The sequence below is a fragment of the Calidris pugnax genome, unplaced genomic scaffold (assembly GCF_001431845.1).
Source record: "Calidris pugnax isolate Ruff unplaced genomic scaffold, ASM143184v1 scaffold150, whole genome shotgun sequence".
In the NCBI taxonomy this organism is placed as follows: domain Eukaryota; kingdom Metazoa; phylum Chordata; class Aves; order Charadriiformes; family Scolopacidae; genus Calidris; species Calidris pugnax.
Genome location: NW_015091300.1, coordinates 926669 through 944876, shown reverse-complemented (window position 1 = coordinate 944876; position 18208 = coordinate 926669). Strand labels below are relative to the sequence as shown.

Here is an 18208-nt window from a genome sequence, read left to right as displayed (position 1 = left end):
CAGCAACACGTTCATCGACCACAAGTTTCCTCTCGGAAGAGTTTTGTTGCCCGTTATCCCATGGGATATTTATTTCTGCTGAAGTCAAACCTCTTCCAGTATGATCTTTTATTTTTGTGCAAACTTCATATTCGTTGCAGAGGAATTTTGCCTCCAGGAGCAGGAGCTCAGACACTTTATAAATGCTTGATGACCACTTCTTCCGAGTTATTACTTTATTAAAAAAAATGATTTATTACAGTTCTGGGTGGCTCAAATTCACCGAGCTCACCGACGTGGTGCTTTTTCTCTCTCATATTAGGTGCACCCAACGACAATGTCACAGCCTTTAATAACACACTTTAATTAATCTTGGAATTCTGAATGTGCTGTTATGTTCATTTTTCAGAGAGGGGTCACAGTAGTGAAGAAAAAAAACTCCACAGGGAGTCTGTGGCAGAGCAGGAAATTAATCTCTTAATCATTCTGCTAATTTGACCCAGCGGCGAGAGCAGAGACCTCTGACTACCTGAGCTCTCTGGCCTGATGAAACTATTCCCACTATCCAGGATGGCCTTTCCCACCTGGAAAATAGAAGGAGCGGGTCTGAAATCCTCCGTGTGGCTTGGGAGATGGCTGCTAAAAAGCAATGCAAGGGCTTGACATCCCGACTAACAACCCACCTTTCCTGGTTTGCAATGTTTTCACGTTTATAAATGTTTCTTTTCAGGCTTTAGGAGACTGATCCTGTTTGGATACAAGGGATGGAAGGACCAAGACGTGAAGAAGCTCCGCTCTGCCGTGTCCGGTCACTTGTCTGGATGGTGTGAATTTGTCCACCTGTAATTAACTAAGTTGCTCTGCTCAAATCACAACTTGCTTTAAACCAAGAAGATGAGGCGATTCCAAGAATTCATTCCAAGAATGAATTGTTCTTTCTCCAGCTGAGAACATTCCCAAGCCTGGGAGCTGGGGCTTTCATCCCAACTGTTTATCAGCTTCTCTCCACATCCCTTCAAACGCACGAGTCCTGGGAGTCAACACTGAAAGGAAAAGGTTGGAGGGATGGAAGTTGGAGAAGAAAAGAGCGGCAAAGCAGGGGCTGGAGGAAAGATGGTCAAAGCTGAAGGAGGAAAGAGAAACATCTGCAGGTAAGAAGGAGCAAAGGCTCAAATGGAAAAATGCAAGATAGAAAAGAAAGCATTTCCAAATGCCTGGACGACTAAATCTGTCCAAGCAGAGCTCTCAATTTTGTTTTGGGACCCTCATATCCCACAGATCATTCAATAGCAACTAAAATACATGCAAAGCAATATCAGCTCTTTACCATCTAAGCCCATAGTGAAACAGATTCAGAGTTTTATATTTAACAAGGAAAATAAGGATGAGTCACCAGGTGCTTTCTGTCTAAATACAAAAAGAAAAAGGTTTTGCAAATATTTGCAGTTTGAAAGGCATTTTTAATAGAAGATTTTAAAGAATGCCTACATATCCTTCACGTTTACTGCGGAGAACACACAGTATTCTTGGATTAAAATGTCACACGTTTTGATTCGGATCGGTCATTTTGTCACAGAAAATCCAAAAGCCATGAAAAACAACCTTTAAAAATACCATGTTTCTTGTATTTCCCAGTTAAGTATTTTGAGCATCGCAGCAGAGAGGAGTCCACTAACTCAGTTAAAAACACCCTTAGAAAACAATTTTTTAAGGCAACCGAGTGAGCTAAAGAAAAGAAAGAAATCATTGTAAATTATCTTCTTGAGAGTTAGACATGAGTTCTCTTCTAAAAGGGTGGATTTTTGCTGGTTTTTCACGAGACAGAAGGGCCTGTACCCTTTCTTGGTAAGCTCTCTCTGCTGCTAGACACGACGCGTATTCTTGCCGCTTCTCTTCTTCCTCGGCGTCACGGGCCTGTCGTTCAGAGGCGATTTGAGCCCGGAGTTGCTCTTGATATTCTTTGGCTTCTTTTATTTTTCTGAAAACGACATAGAAATAGTTTCTTTCTGAAACTCCTTTTAGGTGATGGTGAGAGGATGGAGAATGAGAACGTCAGGTCTCAGCCCCTTCCTAGCTCAGATTGGTTCCTGCAGCCACCTTTACGGAGTCATGGAATGATACGAGGATGGAAAAGGGAGAAATAATTTCTTCCATTCTTCCTCGAGACTCATCGGAGTCACGGAGAAGAGGGAGAAAGGGGAGGAGTAAAGGGAAATGGAGGCCCTTTGCCCAAGGCTTCGCGTGACACCCAGAGGAACATTTGGGCTACTGCGTGTAAGTTGTTCTCCCCCCGAGGAACTGCAAGGTAAGGAGAACCCCCTGTGTGTGGATTGTTTAAGGGCTGCGTGTGGGTGGGGTTTAGCAACAAGCCTGAACGCACTCATTCTCCCGGCTAACTAACCAACCAACCTGTCATTAACCCTCCTCCCCAAACTTCTGCCACTCCTAATAACAGCCCAGAGCATGTATTTAATTAAGACAATGGATGGAAGTCGCGCGATGGTCCAAAAAGACCAAAACAAGGAGATATATAAAATAATAACACACCATTATTTGGATGATGAGAGCAGAATTAACGATTTCATACCCGCTGCGGTATAACAGGGCTGCTATCGAGCAGTTCGGAGCTCTGAACAGAAGACAGCCCACTCAGTGCTCTTCAGAGTTACCTAAAAATGAGAATTAGCCTCCTCACAAGTTTAAAAGATTGATACGAAATGAACTGATGGCAGAAAAGAAAAATACCTGGCATATTTTTCGTCTTCTACGCGCTTGAGTTCTGTGATTGCTTCAGCTAATAACTTCCTCTCTTGAGCGAGTACTTCCTGCTCCTTCGCATTTCTCTGCACTGAAAAAACCAAACCAAAACAAAACAGCCTCAGGTGGCACCAGGGGAGATTTAGGATGAACATGAGGAAAAAATTCTTGATGGAAAGGGTTGTCAAGCCTTGGAACGGGCTGCCCAGGGAAGTGGTTGAGGCATCATCCCTGGAGGCATTTAAAAGCCGGGTTGACGTAGAGCTTAGTGACATGGTTCTTATCAGGCTAAAAGCCGGGTTGACGTAGAGCTTAGTGACGTGGCTTAGTGATGGGTTTTTGATTTTTAGGTTGATGGTTGGACTCGATGATCTGAAAGGTCCCTTCCAACCTGGACAAGTCTATGATTCCATGAAAAACACATCTTAGAAGGTAACAGCACTGCTAAGCTTGAAGGGATTGGATTCAAGCCAAGTAATCTAATTAACGAGCCTGAGCTTTCTTGCTTCTGAAGAGAAACACAAAACAACAGCAAGTGTCTTCTCAGCTTATTTGGTTTTTTACCCAATCAGAATAGGCGAGATTTCACATTCAGAACTTCATCATAATTATAATATAATTAATAATAATGATTGTTTGCTGATGCAATCCTTACTTTGCTGGCAGCAACGGGAAATTAGTGTAAGGAATGCCTGTAGGAGGGCAGTTTGAGAAGCGGGTTCAGGGATTGTTGTCCACACCAGTGCATGTGGGGCCAGATCCCAAAAGCAGCGTGTTGGCTCCCTCCACCTTTCACAGAATGAATCACAGAATGATGTGGGGTTGGAAGGGACCTCTGGAGATCATTTACTCCAACCCCCTGCCAAAGCAGGTCCACCCAGAGCAGGTCCCACAGGAACGTGTCCAGGTGGGGTTTGAATGTCTCCAGAGAAGGAGACTCCACCACCTCTCTGGGCAGCCTCTGCCAGGGCTCTGCCACCCTCAAAGTGAAGAAGTTCCTCCTCATGTTTAGGTGGAACTTCTTATGTTCCAGTTTGTGCCCGTTTCCTCTTGTCCTGTCCCTGGGCACCACTGAAAAAAGCCTGGCCCCATCCTCCTGACACCCACCCTTGAAGTATTTCTAGGCCTTGATCAGATCCCCCCTTGGTCTGCTCTTCTCCAGACTCAAAAGCCCCAAGTCCCTCAGCCTTTTCCTTGTCAGAGAGATGTTCCAGGCCCCTCATCATCTCTGTAGCCCTAATTCCTTGGAGATTATTTATTTTAGGAGAAAACTCCCAAGTTTTACCTTTCTCCCTCTCCCCACCAGGGTCTGGACGTGGATTCTCTGGTGATCGAGCACATCCAGGTCAACAAAGCTCCCAAAATGCGTCGTCGCACCTACCGGGCTCACGGTCGCATCAACCCTTACATGAGCTCCCCTTGTCACATCGAGATGATCCTCACCGAGAAGGAGCAGATTGTCCCCAAGCCCAAGAGAAGTCCCCAAGTCCCCAAGATTGTCCCCAAGTCCCCAAGAGAAGGAGACTCCACCACCTCTCTGGGCAGCCTCTTCCAGGGCTCTGCCACCCACAAAGTGAAGAAGTTCCTCCTCATGTTGAGATGGAACTTCTTATGGTCAAGTTTGTGCCTGTTCCCTCTTGTCCTGTCCCTGGGCACCACTGAAAAAAGACCAGCCCCATCCTCCTGACACCCACCTTTAATTATTTATAGGCCTTGATCAGATCCCCCCTCAGTTTTCTCCAGACTCAAAAGCCCCAAGAAGTCCCTCAGCCTTTGTCAAGCCTTTGTCAGTGGGTTGGATGCACAGAGAGCGAGCTGTTTCTACTTACCCTTCTCCTCCACCTGCAGTTGTCTTGTATCCAGGACATCTTTCAGCAGCTGGTTTCTAGCCTGCTTTTCTAATCGCATCTGCTCCGCCTTCTTGGCCCAAACCTTCGCGATCTCTTCATCGATGAGCTTGTCCACTTCTTTTTCTCGCTCTTTCTCCTCCTCCAGCTGCTGAGCCAGGTGTGCCAGGTAAGTCTGTTGCTCCTTCAGCAGCTCTTGCTGCAAACACACAGACACACGCAGATCTGAGTGAATGAGTTCCAAAAAGTGACAGGTGTTTCATGGCATCTCCGAGATATTTAACGTGAGGTTTTGCATCTATAGATCCAGCTATTAAAGATTGAAAACTGGTTCTTAGTGTTAATTAGAATAAGTGAAATATTTACTTCCCTTCCTTTAATAAATCAGGTCCATGAAACAAAAAGTATTCAACAGAATCAATTTGTTGAGGGAAAAGGACTTGTGTCTGATCTCATTTATACCACGCTGTTTACTAAGGGCCACATAATTAATCTAGATGAGATATTACCCCACAACTTCACAATTAACACCTCTAGCCCTTACTTTTCTTTTCTTTTTCTCCTCGGTGACCTCCTGAGGATCCTGAAGAGATTTTTCCAAGATCTTCATGTCCAGAGCGAATTCGTCTTGTTTTTCTTCGTTAAGACGTTTCTGCTTGTCCTGAACCGCGCCGAGCAACATATCCCTGCGTTCCTTCTGCTTCCGTAGCTTCTCCATCTGAAGTTCCTCCTTTTCTTTCTTAAGCTGTTGCTGCTCTTCTTCCTACAAATGGTAAAAAAAAGCCGGCTGGTAAAATCAGCGCATCACATCAAATTAAGCGATGGCTACAATTAGTTTAATTGAAACATTGAAAAGCAGAGATAAATATTTGAAGCTTCTCTTGCCGACACGAGAGAATTAGCGTCATCCATTAGACCTGTTAAAGCATGAACGTTTTAGCGTATCATTCATTAGAACTCGGGATTGTTCCTCTTTAATTATCACACGCGCTTCAATACCCAAACACCGGAACACCTGATGTTCTCCAAATATTTCAAGTGGATAAAAAGAGTCATCTCTTCAGAGAAATCAGTATCAGCAAGTGTAGGGTGCTGCACCTGGGGAGGAAGAACCCCCTGCACCAGGACAGGTTGGGGGTGACCTGCTGGAGAGCAGCTCTGAGGAACAAGACCTGGGAGTCCTGGTGGACAACAGGATGCCCATGAGGCAGCAATGGGCCCTTGTGGCCAAGAAGGCCAATGGCATCCTGGGGGGCATCAAGATGTGACCAGCAGGTTGAAGGGAGGTCATCCTGCCTCTCTGCTCTGCCCTGGGGAGGCCCCAGCTGGAGCACTGGGACCAGTTCTGGGCTCCCCAGTTCCAGAAGGAGAGGGAACTGCTGGAGAGGGGACAGCAGAGGGCTACAAGGAGGACCAAGGGCCTGGAGCATCTCTCTGCTGAGGAAAGGCTGAGGGACTTGGGGCTTTTGAGTCTGGAGAAGACTGAGGGGGGATCTGATCAAGGCCTAGAAATAATTAAAGGTGGGTGTCAGGAGGATGGGGCCAGGTGTTTTTTGGTGGTGCCCAGGGACAGGACAAGAGGAAATGGGCACAAAGTTGACCATAAGAAGTTGCATCTCAACATGAGGAGGAACTTCTTTCCTGTGAGGGTGGCAGAGCCCTGGAGGAGTCTGCCCAGAGAGGTGGTGAAGTCTCCTTCTCTGGAGACATTCCAACCCCACCTGGACACGTTCCTGTGGGACCTGCTGTGGGTGGCCCTGCTTTGGCAGGGGGTTGGACTAGATGATCTCCAGAGGTCCCTTCCAAACCCATAGCATTCTGGGATTCTGTGAATTTCCATCACTTCAAACCGTTCCCCTTTATATTTGAAAGAGCAGAAAAACAGTAAAGCTGAGTTCTTAGGACAGAAACAATGAAATATAGCAAATGTATAGTCAAGATTGAACAGGTGGATGTACATTCAAGATTATTTAGCCCAAAAAAAATCCCAAAGTAGCGTTAACGAAGTAATTTAGCGTTAATTCCTGGATGTCCTGCATTTGGATAAGTTTATAAGCAGAACTGAGCTCAAACAGAGTCATAAAACAGTGTGTGCCCATCGTTAACTTCTCTACAGATCTCAGAAACAGGTCTTGAAAGATGAAACCCCTGCTCATTAGAGATACCAACTCTTGTAACGAGGCCATCTGTCACCTCCCTCTTCTGCTGAGAAACCATTACCTCCCGTTTTCAAGACAGAAACTCTCCTTTATGGACACTTTAAAGAAAGCTTTTTCTCAGACACTAAACCACCAGAAATTTATCTCCTTGCCAGACCCCACGGCAGATGTCTTCAGGGGAAGCTACAAAGTCTTCTATAGCTTTTTTTTTTTGTTTAAAGGCCAGTTAAATAGAAGAGTTCTTTGCCCGGGAGGTTTGGCAGTGCCTTAAAAGTTGTTACAAGAAAATAATTTCATTTTGCATGTTTTTACATATGTGAAACATTCCGGTCTAGCTAGGAATAAGGACTCTACTGTTTTACAGCCGGGATTTTCAGAGCTTAAGATTAATTATTGTCATTATCTTTAAAAAATAGGGGAGTCTATGCCTTGCCAACATCAACTTCTAGTGGCTAGAAGAATACCCTGAGTGATCGTTCAATCCTGAGGTGTAAATAGCTGCAAAATGACTTGAGTCTGAACTAAATATTGTCCCATAACTCATGAAATCAACGCAGAATATTGTGAAATTTCAAGTCTCTCTAAAACCAGCACCGCTACAGCGAGCCTGACCGGGGAGAGAGGGGGGGAAAAAAGAGGGTAGTGGCCACCAACATGTGCTGGTAGCCCAGAAAGTGTCCCCCATCCTGGGCTGCATCCCCAGCAGCGTGGCCAGCAGGGCCAGGGGGGGATTCTGCCCCTCTGCTCCGCTCTGGGGAGACCCCCCTGCAGGGCTGCCTCCAGCTCTGGGGCCACCAACAGCAGAAGGACATGGACCTGTTGGAGCGGGGCCAGAGGAGGCCATGGAGATGCTGGGAGGGCTGGAGCCCCTCTGCTGTGAGGACAGGCTGAGAGAGTTGGGGGGGTTCAGCCTGGAGAAGAGAAGGCTCCGGGGAGACCTTCGAGCCCCTTCCAGTCCCTCAAGGGGCTCCAGGAAAGCTGGGGAGGGACTCTGGATCAGGGAGGGGAGCCATAGGATGAGGGGGAAGGGTTTGACACTGAAAGAGGGGAGATGGAGATGAGATGTGGGGAAGAACTTCTTTGGTGTGAGGGTGGTGAGAGCCTGGCCCAGGTTGCCCAGAGAAGCTGTGGCTGCCCCATCCCTGGAGGGATTCAAGGTTGGGTTGGAGGGGGCTTGGAGCAACCTGGTCTGGTGGGAGGTGTCCCTGCCCAGGGCAGGGGGTTGGAACTTGCTGGTCTTTAAGATCCCTTCCAACTCTAAGCTTTCTATGTTTCTATGCACCTGTGTGATGGAGCAATTATTTGAAGCCCAAATAGTCCACAACTCTGCCCTTCCAGTCCCTCAAGGGGCTCCAGGAAAGCTGGGGAGGGATTCTGGATCAGGGAGGGGAGCCATAGGATGAGGAGGAAGGGTTTTAAATTGAAAAATGGGAGATGGAGTGGAGATGAGATGTGGGGAAGAACTTCTTTGCTGGGAGGGAAGAACTTCTTTGCCCAAGTTGCCCAGAGAAGCTGTGGCTGCCGCATCCCTGGAGGGGTTCAAGGCCAGGTTGGAGAGGGCTTTGAACAAGATGGGAGTTGTCCCTGCCCAGGGCAGGGGGTTGGAACAAGATGACCTTTAAGATCCCTTCCAACCCAACCCATTCTGTGATTCTCTGAAACATTGGCCAAGGCCAAATGCCTCCCATGACATGAAGCACAACAGCAGCCAGCGCTAAGAGGTGACAGCACTTAGGCACTGCTTGCTAATTTGTTAAAAAAAAAATAAAAATAATGGCTGTAGATTCCGAAATTAAGTCAGCAGTTAGGATTTTTTCATAGAAATGTGTCTCATCCTGTATGTGTCAGGGTCCTGAGTGCACCAACAGGCTCTGCAAGCTCCCCGCAGGGGTTTGGCTGCCTGTGCTCTGAGCCTTGGAGCTGGGATTTGGGAAAAAGCTATGGGAGAAAGGGCTGAGAGGAGTCGTTTGGGAGCTGCAGTTGGGCTCAGGCTTTACAATGCTAAGTTGCCCAAGATGTATTTCCCTCTGTAAACAGGAATGAGTTTACCAGAGCTCTGGAAAAGAGGCTTAGGGTAATAGGACAGGCTCGGGTACTAATGGAATCAGTGAAGATACAAATAAGGGATGGATTAATCTAAATGTCTTGTAAGCCCATCGTTAGGAGGGCCTCGTATAAAAGCCTGAATTAAGAATGAGATGGAAATTACCAGCAATCGAGCTTCTTCCTCCTTCAGCCTCTTCTCCTCCTCTCTGTGAGCGCTGAGCAGCGCTACCTGAGCATCGAGCACCTTCAGCATTTCCCTCTTCTGTTCTGCTGCTTTCTGCATCTCCATGGCCTCCTGCTTTTCCCTGGCCAAGCTGTCCTCTTTCCAAAGCTCTGCAAGCATCTGCTCCTCCTCCTCCTCTTGCTTTCTCAGTTCCTCCTTCAGAGCTACCTGGGCCAGCTGGTCTTCAAACACTTCCTTCTGCTGCTTCTTCGTCCACTGGATGCGAAACTCCTCGCATTGGTCTCTGAAAGACAACGTAGAAGTTTAAAAATAAGTCTTAAAATAAGCAAATTTGGAGGTGTGTGATGGAGGAAGGCTCCCAACACGTAAATATTTGGAGAAATACAGCTCAGGATGCCGAAGTGTGGGCTGACACTGACTCCTGGGAGGCATAAGGCATCCCAGAGAACACCATTTGATGGAGATTTTGACATTAATGAGTTGAAGAGCAGGTCCCACATTTGCATTTCTAAATATATATTTACACACATGCCCAAGATATAAATATTTTATACATCTAATGTGTATTTATATAACATATATATAGTTGGAATATGCATTGTGCACGGTTTTATATAGATATAATTTTTTTAACATATAAAGCACATGCACGCTACGCTTCTTCAAATGTGTAGGTTGTTCTTTATTCAAAATAAATCTCAGACGAGGTTTATTAGTCACTTGAAAGCTCATTCATATTCAAAAAATACTCCAAGAGCGGAAATTCAGGTCACACAGTTGAACAGGAACCTCTAGAAATTTATTCCATTTTTTTTTTAATGAAGTTTTGTGGGATGATGCTGGAAAGTTGCAATAAAAATCTGGAGAAGCCACAAAGTCAATCGAGTAAATGGGGCTTTCAATTTTTCATTTACTCCCTGCAATTGAGCTGCAAATCAGCAGATGTTTATCTTCAGTTGAAGAACACGCGACTATTTAGAGATTCTGCCTTGATTTTTGCAAACAAAGCACTATTGAGATCAACGTACGCTCTCAAATGATATTTAATTTGAACAATACACAAGCAATTTAATTCTTTTCTATACCCAGGGTGCAGATTTTTCTTAAATCAAAGTGTGAAACGAGCAGACAATGAAGATTTTTCCCAAGAACATCTCTCTTATGAGGAAAGGCTGAGGGTGTCCAAGGTGGGGTTGGAATGTCTCCAGAGAAGGAGACTCCACCACCTCCCTGGGCAGCCTCTGCCAGGGCTCTGCCACCCTCAAAGTGAAGAAGTTCCTCCTCATGTTGAGGTGGAACTTCTTATGGTCAAGTTTGTGCCCATTTCCTCTTGTCCTGTCCCTGGGCACCACTGAAAAAAGCCTGGCCCCATCCTCCTGACACCCACCCTTGAAGTGTTTTTAAGTATTTATTTATCTATAAATATTTATATAGAAATAACTCTATTACCTTAACACAACAGGTTCAAAGTTCTTTCAGCAGCCAAGGAATAAAGACCGAGTTACTTTTTTTCCCAATCTGAATTGAATTGAAGTCTCAGGGGGGAAGAGAAGTTAAAGAAAAGTTGGGCGTGGTTAGAATTTTAATATCAAATAACCCCGTAATTGCTTGATTTCATCCAAATAATTCCTTCAAAGCAGCTTTTCCAACAACCTCTAAACATCTGCTGCCCCAGATGGCTGGTTTTTCTTCCTCACTTTGCCATCTCCCTAAGCTTCTTAACAGGAAAACCGTGCCCGTACGGAAGCACTTCCCAAAGAAACCGTCGTTACTCCCTTTCCCCCAGTTATTTGGGAAAATAAATTCCAGTGGTGCTCCCAGGACTCTGTCACCTTGTCACAACGGACCCTTCCTGACCAGCATCACCAGTGAGAAGCTGTTAAACGTATATCCTCAGGCTACAAATATATGATTTATAAATAAGTAAACATATTTTTAGAATCATAGAATGGTTTGGGTTCAAAGGAACCTTAAAGACCATCCAGTTCCACCCCCTGCCCTGGGCAGGGACACCTCCCACCAGACCACGTTGCTCTAAGCCCCCTCCAACCACAGCTTCTCGGGGCAACCTGGGCCATGGTCTCACCACCCTCACACCAAACAAGTTCTTCCCCACATCTCATCTCAATCTCCCCTCTTTCAGGGTCAAACCCTTCCCCCTCATCCTATGGCTCCCCTCCCTCATAAACAGTCTCTCCTCAAAATGATTAAGGGCCTGGAGCATTCCCCCTCATCCTATGACTCCCCTCCCTCATAAACAGTCCCTCCTCAAGATGATTAAGGGCCTGGAGCACTTTGTGATTAAAATATCTAAAATTAGGCATCTTAATGTGAATCTACATGTAAACTAAATTCCCATTCTAATCAACAGGAACCTAATCAATGCAATTAGCAGAGGCTGGGGTGCAGTTCAGTTGGAAGATCAACCTATACCTACTTCAGGATGGCATTAGGTTCCTTGAACTGTCCTGATCCCAATGAAGATCTACTGAGTAGAGCAGGATTTCAAATTCCCACTGAAAATAAAGATAACGACGCTTAGACACCCAATTTTAGGTGTCAAAATCACAAGCTGAACCCCTTCTCCTTGGCACATAAAACAAGCTACAAGTACAAAATAAAAAAGGCTCCATCAGTGTCTCCTCTCAATAATTTTAAAAGTTAATTTCACCCGCTTTGTGCGTGGGTAGGGAAAAAAACCTAGGAATTATAAATGGCAAGGGCCGTATTTTCAAGCCAGGATGTAAATTTAGAAGCTGTCTTAACATCTGCCTCAATCGATGAACCCCACATCTAAGAAACTGACATTTATCTGTGAAATTAGTTAATAAAGAGTTTATGCCCAAAGGAAGGGATGAAAAACAAACCAGATTTCCAAGAACTGAACAAATCAGAGTCCGTGCCAAGGCCTCCGGGCCTGATAAACACCCAAAAATCTTAATGTCTTCAAAAGATGCTGCTCAGCTCAGCATCCAGAAGGTTTGGCAGAGAATTTGAGGTTGAATTAAAACCTTCGCTGCAGCTGGGACTCTTGAAGAAGTGCAGGGTGCTGCACCTGGGGAGGAAGAACCCCCTGCACCAGGACAGGGTGGGGCTGACCTGCTGGAGAGCAGCTCTGAGGAGAAAGACCTGGTGGACAACAGGATGCCCATGAGGCAGCAATGGGCCCTGGTGGCCAAGAAGGCCAATGGCATCCTGGGGGGCATCAGGAAGAGTGGGACCAGCGGGTGGAGGGAAGTCATCCTGCCCCTCTGCTCTGCCCTGGGGAGGCCCCATCTGGAGCACTGGGACCAGTTCTGGGCTCCCCAGTTCCAGAAGGACAGGGAACTGCTGGAGAGGGGACAGCAGAGGGCTACAAAGATGATCAAGGGACTGGAGCATCTCTCTAATGAGGAAAGGCTGAGGGACTTGGGGCTTTTGAGTCTGGAGAAGAGAAGATGAGGGGGGATCTGATGAACATCTATAAATATTTCAAGGGTGGGTGTCAGGAGGATGGGGCAGGTCTTTTTTCAGTGGTGCCCAGGGACAGGACAAGAGGGAACGGGCACAAACTTGACCATAAGAAGTTCCATCTCAACATGAGGAGGAACTTCTTCACTTTGAGGGTGGCAGAGCCCTGGCAGAGGCTGCCCAGAGAGGTGGTGGAGTCTCCTTCTCTGGAGACATTCCAACCCCACCTGGACACGTTCCTGTGGGACCTGCTCTGGGTGGCCCTGCTTTGGCAGGGGGTTGGAGGAGATGATCTCCAGAGGTCCCTTCCAACCCCATAGCATTCTGGGATTCTGTGAAAAACATGCAATAAATAAAACTGTGTCTTTGTGGACAATCTTAACTTTTCAAGGCTCTTTACTGTGTTATCTTAATTAGCATGATTTAGGCCAAATTAACCTTCTGTGAACCCTTTTCACTCCAGTAAGCGAAAGCTGGAGTAGAACCATTACCATTTTGTAACACACCTGAATTGCTGCTCTCGTTTTTCAGCCACTAATTGTTGTCTTTCTTTTTCTCTCTTCTCTCGCAGTAATTTCACTCGCTTCCTCATCTTCATTTGTTTCTCCAGTACCGTTTCTTCCAGGGCTTCCATCTCCGTGAGGTACCGACATTCTTCCGCTTCCAGAAGCTCGCGAAGCCTGGAATGAAACCATTTAAAATAAAAGCTAAAACAGTATTTCTGTTGAATGATAAAGTTCTAATTTCCTGGAAACATCAAATTTTAACTCCAGGATCATTCCTGTCGTGCCCACGGAGAAAATCTTCCAGCAGAACAGGAGATATTCTATCCTGGCAGGTTTGAAGCTCCTGATCTCACAAACCCATTTCCAATTTTGCTTTCCAGCTTCAGTTAAACAAATTCTTCTCATTTTTAGGCTACATTTGTCACCAGTTGATATCAATTTGATCTTTTACTGTCGTTATCCTTCAGCCTCATCCCTCCCTGGGATTTACCACCCTTTTCTAAGCAGCTATAATTCTACCTTCTCCCAAACTACCTTTTGTTATTTTTAGCATCACTCCCTCAACTCTTTCCAAGAAAGATCTTTGAAAATTATGACAAATTGGCAATTTTTAAATACACTACTGTTTACCTCTCTATTAATCCCAGCAGTAAGAAAGGTGAAGCGAAGGAATCCACAAACTCACTAATTCCAGCCCAAACGCTACGGAGGCCTCTGGGAAATCACTCTCACTTTTAGGCAACAGGGATGAGCTGGAACTGCTGGTGGGAATTACAGCAGCAAAGCCAAAGAGGGATTAATTGTGGAAACTGAATTGCACTCTTTTCACCTCACAGTCTCCTTCCACGGGGCTTCTCAAGTGTGGAATTACAGCAGCAAAGCCAAAGAGGGATTAATTCTGGAAACTGAGTCGCACGCTCTTCACAGAATCACAGAATCTTCTAGGTTGGAAGGGACCTTAAAGATCATCTTGTCCAACCGTCAACCTAACTGACAAAAATAGACACCCACACAACAAACAAGGAGCATCATCACTAAACCATACCTCCCAGCACTACAGTCTCCTTCCACGGGGCTTCTCAAGCAACTAAATCCCATATAAAGTTCATAAAACCCCATCAAGTTCAACAAAATCCCTACACCTTGGAAGGAACAAGCCCTGGCTGGAAAGCAGCTCTGATGGAAAAGGGGACCAGGGGCTCCTGGCAGACGAGGAGGTGAATCGTGATCCATCAATGCACCCTTGTGGCAAAGTAGGGCAACGGCATCTTGGGTTATGGGAGGAAGAGCACTTCCAGGAGGTGATCCTTCCTCTCGGCACTGGTGGGACCTTCCTCCCACTGGTGGGACCTCATCTGGAGCGCTGGGACCAGTTCTGGGCTCCCCAGTACAAGGAAGATGCAGCCGTAGCAGAACGAGCCCAGCGAAGGGGCAGTGAGATGATTGAGGGACTGGAGAACCTCTCCTAAAAGGCTCCTGAAAGAGCTGGGGCTGCTCAGCCTGGAGAAGAGAAGGTTCAGGGGGATCTTCATGTATGAAGGGAGGAAAGGCAGAAAAAGGACACCGCTGCTTCTTCTCACTAGTGCCCAGGGACAGGACAAAAGGAAATGGGCACAAACATGAACATAAGAAGTTCCACCTAAACATGAGGAGGAACTTCTTCACTTCTTGGGGCTTTTGAGTCTGGAGAAGAGAAGACTGAGGGGGGATCTGATCAAGGCCTATAAATACTTGAAGGGTGGGTGTCAGGAGGATGGGGCCAGGCTTTTTTCAGTGGTGCCCAGGGATAGGACAAGAGGAAATGGGCACAAACATGAACATAAGAAGTTCCACCTAAACATGAGGAGGAACTTCTTCACTTTGAGGGTGGCAGAGCCCTGGCAGAGGCTGCCCAGAGAGGTGGTGGAGTCTCCTTCTCTGGAGACATTCCAACCCCACCTGGACACGTTCCTGTGGGACCTGCTTTGGAAGGGGGTTGGAGTTTGGAGTAGATGATCTCCAGAGGTCCTTTCCAAGCCCATATCATTCTGGGATTGGCTCAGTGATTAATAACAAGACCCCAACGACTACTGTTTGCTCTGACCAACAAATAAGCCCACAAATAAGCACTTTCTGTTACAACAAATAACAAATTCCACACCCCAACGCACAGCGTAACGTCGGAAGCTGTTTTTCCCTATAATCATTCCTCCAGGTGTATTTTAAGCTGCAAATATCACGGCAGATATTGGTAGGAGCTACTTGTTTGCTACCTCTCTCTTCTCTCATCTGTCCCCGCCTGGTATTCCCTCATCGTGGCCTCCACCTTTCTCTGCACGGCGCAGTGCAGCCATTTCCGTTCGTTGCGCTCGTGCCACTGGGAGACGTGGCGAAACTGGTTGTAGAGCTTCAACAAATCGACGTGTTCCAGGAGCTCCTGTTCTTTCTGTCTGCAGGCGAAGACGAAATTCTCGCTGGGTTGTTCCTTCGGAGGCTTGGCTTTCTGGAAGAGAAAACAAATGTCAGTGGTAAATACATAATCGGTCGTTCCAGGCTTTGTTTTTAAGTTGAATTCATGAGCAAATAAGTATTTGTGGCGCTTGTCAGGCCACACCTGGAATACAACGTTCAGTTTTGGTCACTTCTATGAAAAAAAAAATGTGGAGAAGGTGGAGAGGGTCCAGAGAAGGGCCACCAAGCTGATCCAAGGCCTGGGAAGCCTGATGTGTGAGGAAAGGCTGAAAAAATTGAGTTTGTTGACCCTCGAGGATAGAAACTTTAGGGGAGATCTTATCACCACATTGCAGTATTTAAAGGGTGACTGTAAAGAAGATGGAAACTCCCTTTTTACAAGGAGTCACGTGGAAAAACAAGGGGTGAGGGGTACAAGTTACACCAGGTGAGATTCCAATGGGGCACAAGAGGAAGGTTTTTCATGGTGAGAACAATCAGCCATTGGAATGATCTCCCCAGAGAAGCGGTGGATTCTCCATCGCTGGACAGGTTTAAGATTCAGCTGGAGAGGGCACTGGGGCACCTTGTGCCAAGATAGGTTGGACAGGATGGTCCTTGAGGTCCCTTCCAATCTGGGATGCTGTGACAACACCAAATGATGGAAATTTAAGATAATTAAGGGTAAATCCCTACAAGCCTTCCCTTGAAGAGCACAACACAGAATCACAGAATGATATGGGGTTGGAAGAAACCTCTGGAGATCATCTAGTCCAACCCCCTGCCAAAGCAGGTCCCACAGGAACGTGTCCAGGTGGGGTTTGAATGTCTCCAGAGATGGAGACTCCACCAACTCTCTGGGCAGCCTCTGCCAGGGCTCTGCCACCTCAATGGAAAGAAGTTCCTCCTCATGTTTAGGTGAACACCAGTTCAAGAGCATGAAAGGGTCTCAGGTGCCCAGACGAGAGCTTCAATATTACCCTATATATCCAAGAGAATGTTTGCTTTACGCTTAAATGTTCTCACCAGAAGTAACCTCCAGCCACCTCCCTCTCCATCACAGCTCCACGGGGCTCTAAACATCTCACGCAGCCCCACAACCCCGCTTTGAAACCCCCAAAAGGACAACCTCGCCCCACACGGGTAGAGGCTCCCTCAGGGGAAAGAAGTTCCTCCTCACGTTTAGGTGAACACCAATTCAAGAGCGTACACCGCCCAAAGCCCCCGCACCCCCGAGAGCGGAGCGGGCTCCACCCGCGACCCTCACCAAGGCCAGGGAGAGCGGGAAAGCACCGGTCACCTCCCGCAACCGCTGGCCTTCCATGGCCGCCGCAGCGACCACTAGGCCGCGCCACCGCGCGTCGCTATGGCAACCCCCGCGCCGCGGCGGAAGTGACGTCATGACGCCGGGGACGTGCGCAGGCGCGGGAGGCTGAGGGGAGGGCGGGGCGGCCATCATGGCGGCCTGAGGAGATTTAGGGGCGAGCGGTGAGGCTGCCGGCTCCCTGGGGGTGACAGAGCCCACGGAGGTCTCCCTGGTTCGCCGTGGAGAGCCGGGGACGCTTAGCAGGAGCGGAGGCTGCGCCCCGTGAGTGCTGGAGGAAAAAAAAAAAAGAGTTTTAAGCGTATAAAAGGAGGGTTTAATGGCGGAATGGGGTCGGGGTGTTGGTCGCTCAATGAACCCTGCGGCTCCCCTGGTAGGCGTCCTGCTGAGGGACAGGGTCTGGAGCCGCCCCTGGGGGGAGGAAAGGGGGAAATAAAAACACACACTGAGTGTGTGCTGGGACACTGGTCCGTTCCCAGTGCCTGAACTAGGATAGCTTCCATTTATTTCATTACACACTTATGGCTCTAATTGTGAAATTCAACAAGGGCAAGCGTAGGGTGCTGCACCTGGGGAGGAATAACCCCCTGCACCAGGACAGGTTGGGGGTGACCTGCTGGAGAGCAGCTCTGAGGAGAAAGACCTGGGAGTCCTGGTGGACAACAGGATTCCCATGAGCCAGCAATGGGCCCTGGTGGCCAAGAAGGCCAATGGCATCCTGGGGGGCATCAGGAAGAGTGGGACCAGCAGGTGGAGGGAGGTCATCCTGCCCCTCTGCTCTGCCCTGGGGAGGCCCCAGCTGGAGCACTGGGTCCAGTTGTGGGCTCCCCAGTTCCAGAAGGACAGGGAGGTGCTGGAGAGGGGACAGCAGAGGCTACGAAGATGATCAAGGGACTGGAGCATCTCTCTGCTGAGGAAAGGCTGAGGGACTTGGGGCTTTTGACTCTGGAGAAGACTGAGGGGGGATCTGATCAAGGCCCATAAATACTTGAAGGGTGGGTGTCAGGAGGATGGGGCCAGGCTTTTTTCAGTGGTGCCCAGGGACAGGACAAGAGGGAACGGGCACAAACTTGACCATCAGAAGTTCCATCTCAACATGAGGAGGAACTTCTTTCGTGTGAGGGTGGCAGAGCCCTGGCAGAGGCTGCCCAGAGAGGTGGTGGAGTCTCCTTCTCTGGAGACATTCCAACCCCGCCTGAACCCATTCCTGTGCAGCCTGCTCTGGGTGGCCCTGCTTTGTCAGGGGGTTGGAGTAGATGGTCTCCAGAGGTCCCTTCCAACCCCATATCATTCTGGGATTCTGCAAAGGGATAGAGTCACCTTTCTTTCCTCTTCTACTTCAGAGGGATCAGTGCAAAGATGCAGCTGGTGTTGCTGAACCCAGATAACGGGATGACGGGGCACGATCTGTGTGGGCTTGGCTGAAGAACACCAATGTTTGCGTGAGTTTGGGGAAGGCCAGCACCGTGTGATGAGTTGGAGCAACTCAACAAACCCGAGCTGGTTTTTCAAGGGTGAAATCCAGG

At 47.7% G+C, this 18208-nt stretch overlaps 1 protein-coding gene across 1 annotated transcript; it reads right to left on the bottom strand.

The window, feature by feature from the left end:
* Positions 1-1418: 1418 nt before the first annotated feature.
* Positions 1419-16726, bottom strand: CFAP53 (cilia and flagella associated protein 53). Its single transcript, XM_014960793.1, has 8 exons — positions 16626-16726; positions 15181-15410; positions 12929-13102; positions 8952-9255; positions 5128-5346; positions 4566-4782; positions 2725-2827; positions 1419-1957 (listed from the first exon to the last, which is right to left on the bottom strand). Exons 1-8 carry the CDS (start codon positions 16680-16682, stop codon positions 1723-1725), a joined length of 1539 nt encoding a protein of 512 aa, XP_014816279.1. The 5' UTR covers positions 16683-16726; the 3' UTR covers positions 1419-1722.
* Between the last annotated feature and the right edge of the window lie 1482 nt (positions 16727-18208).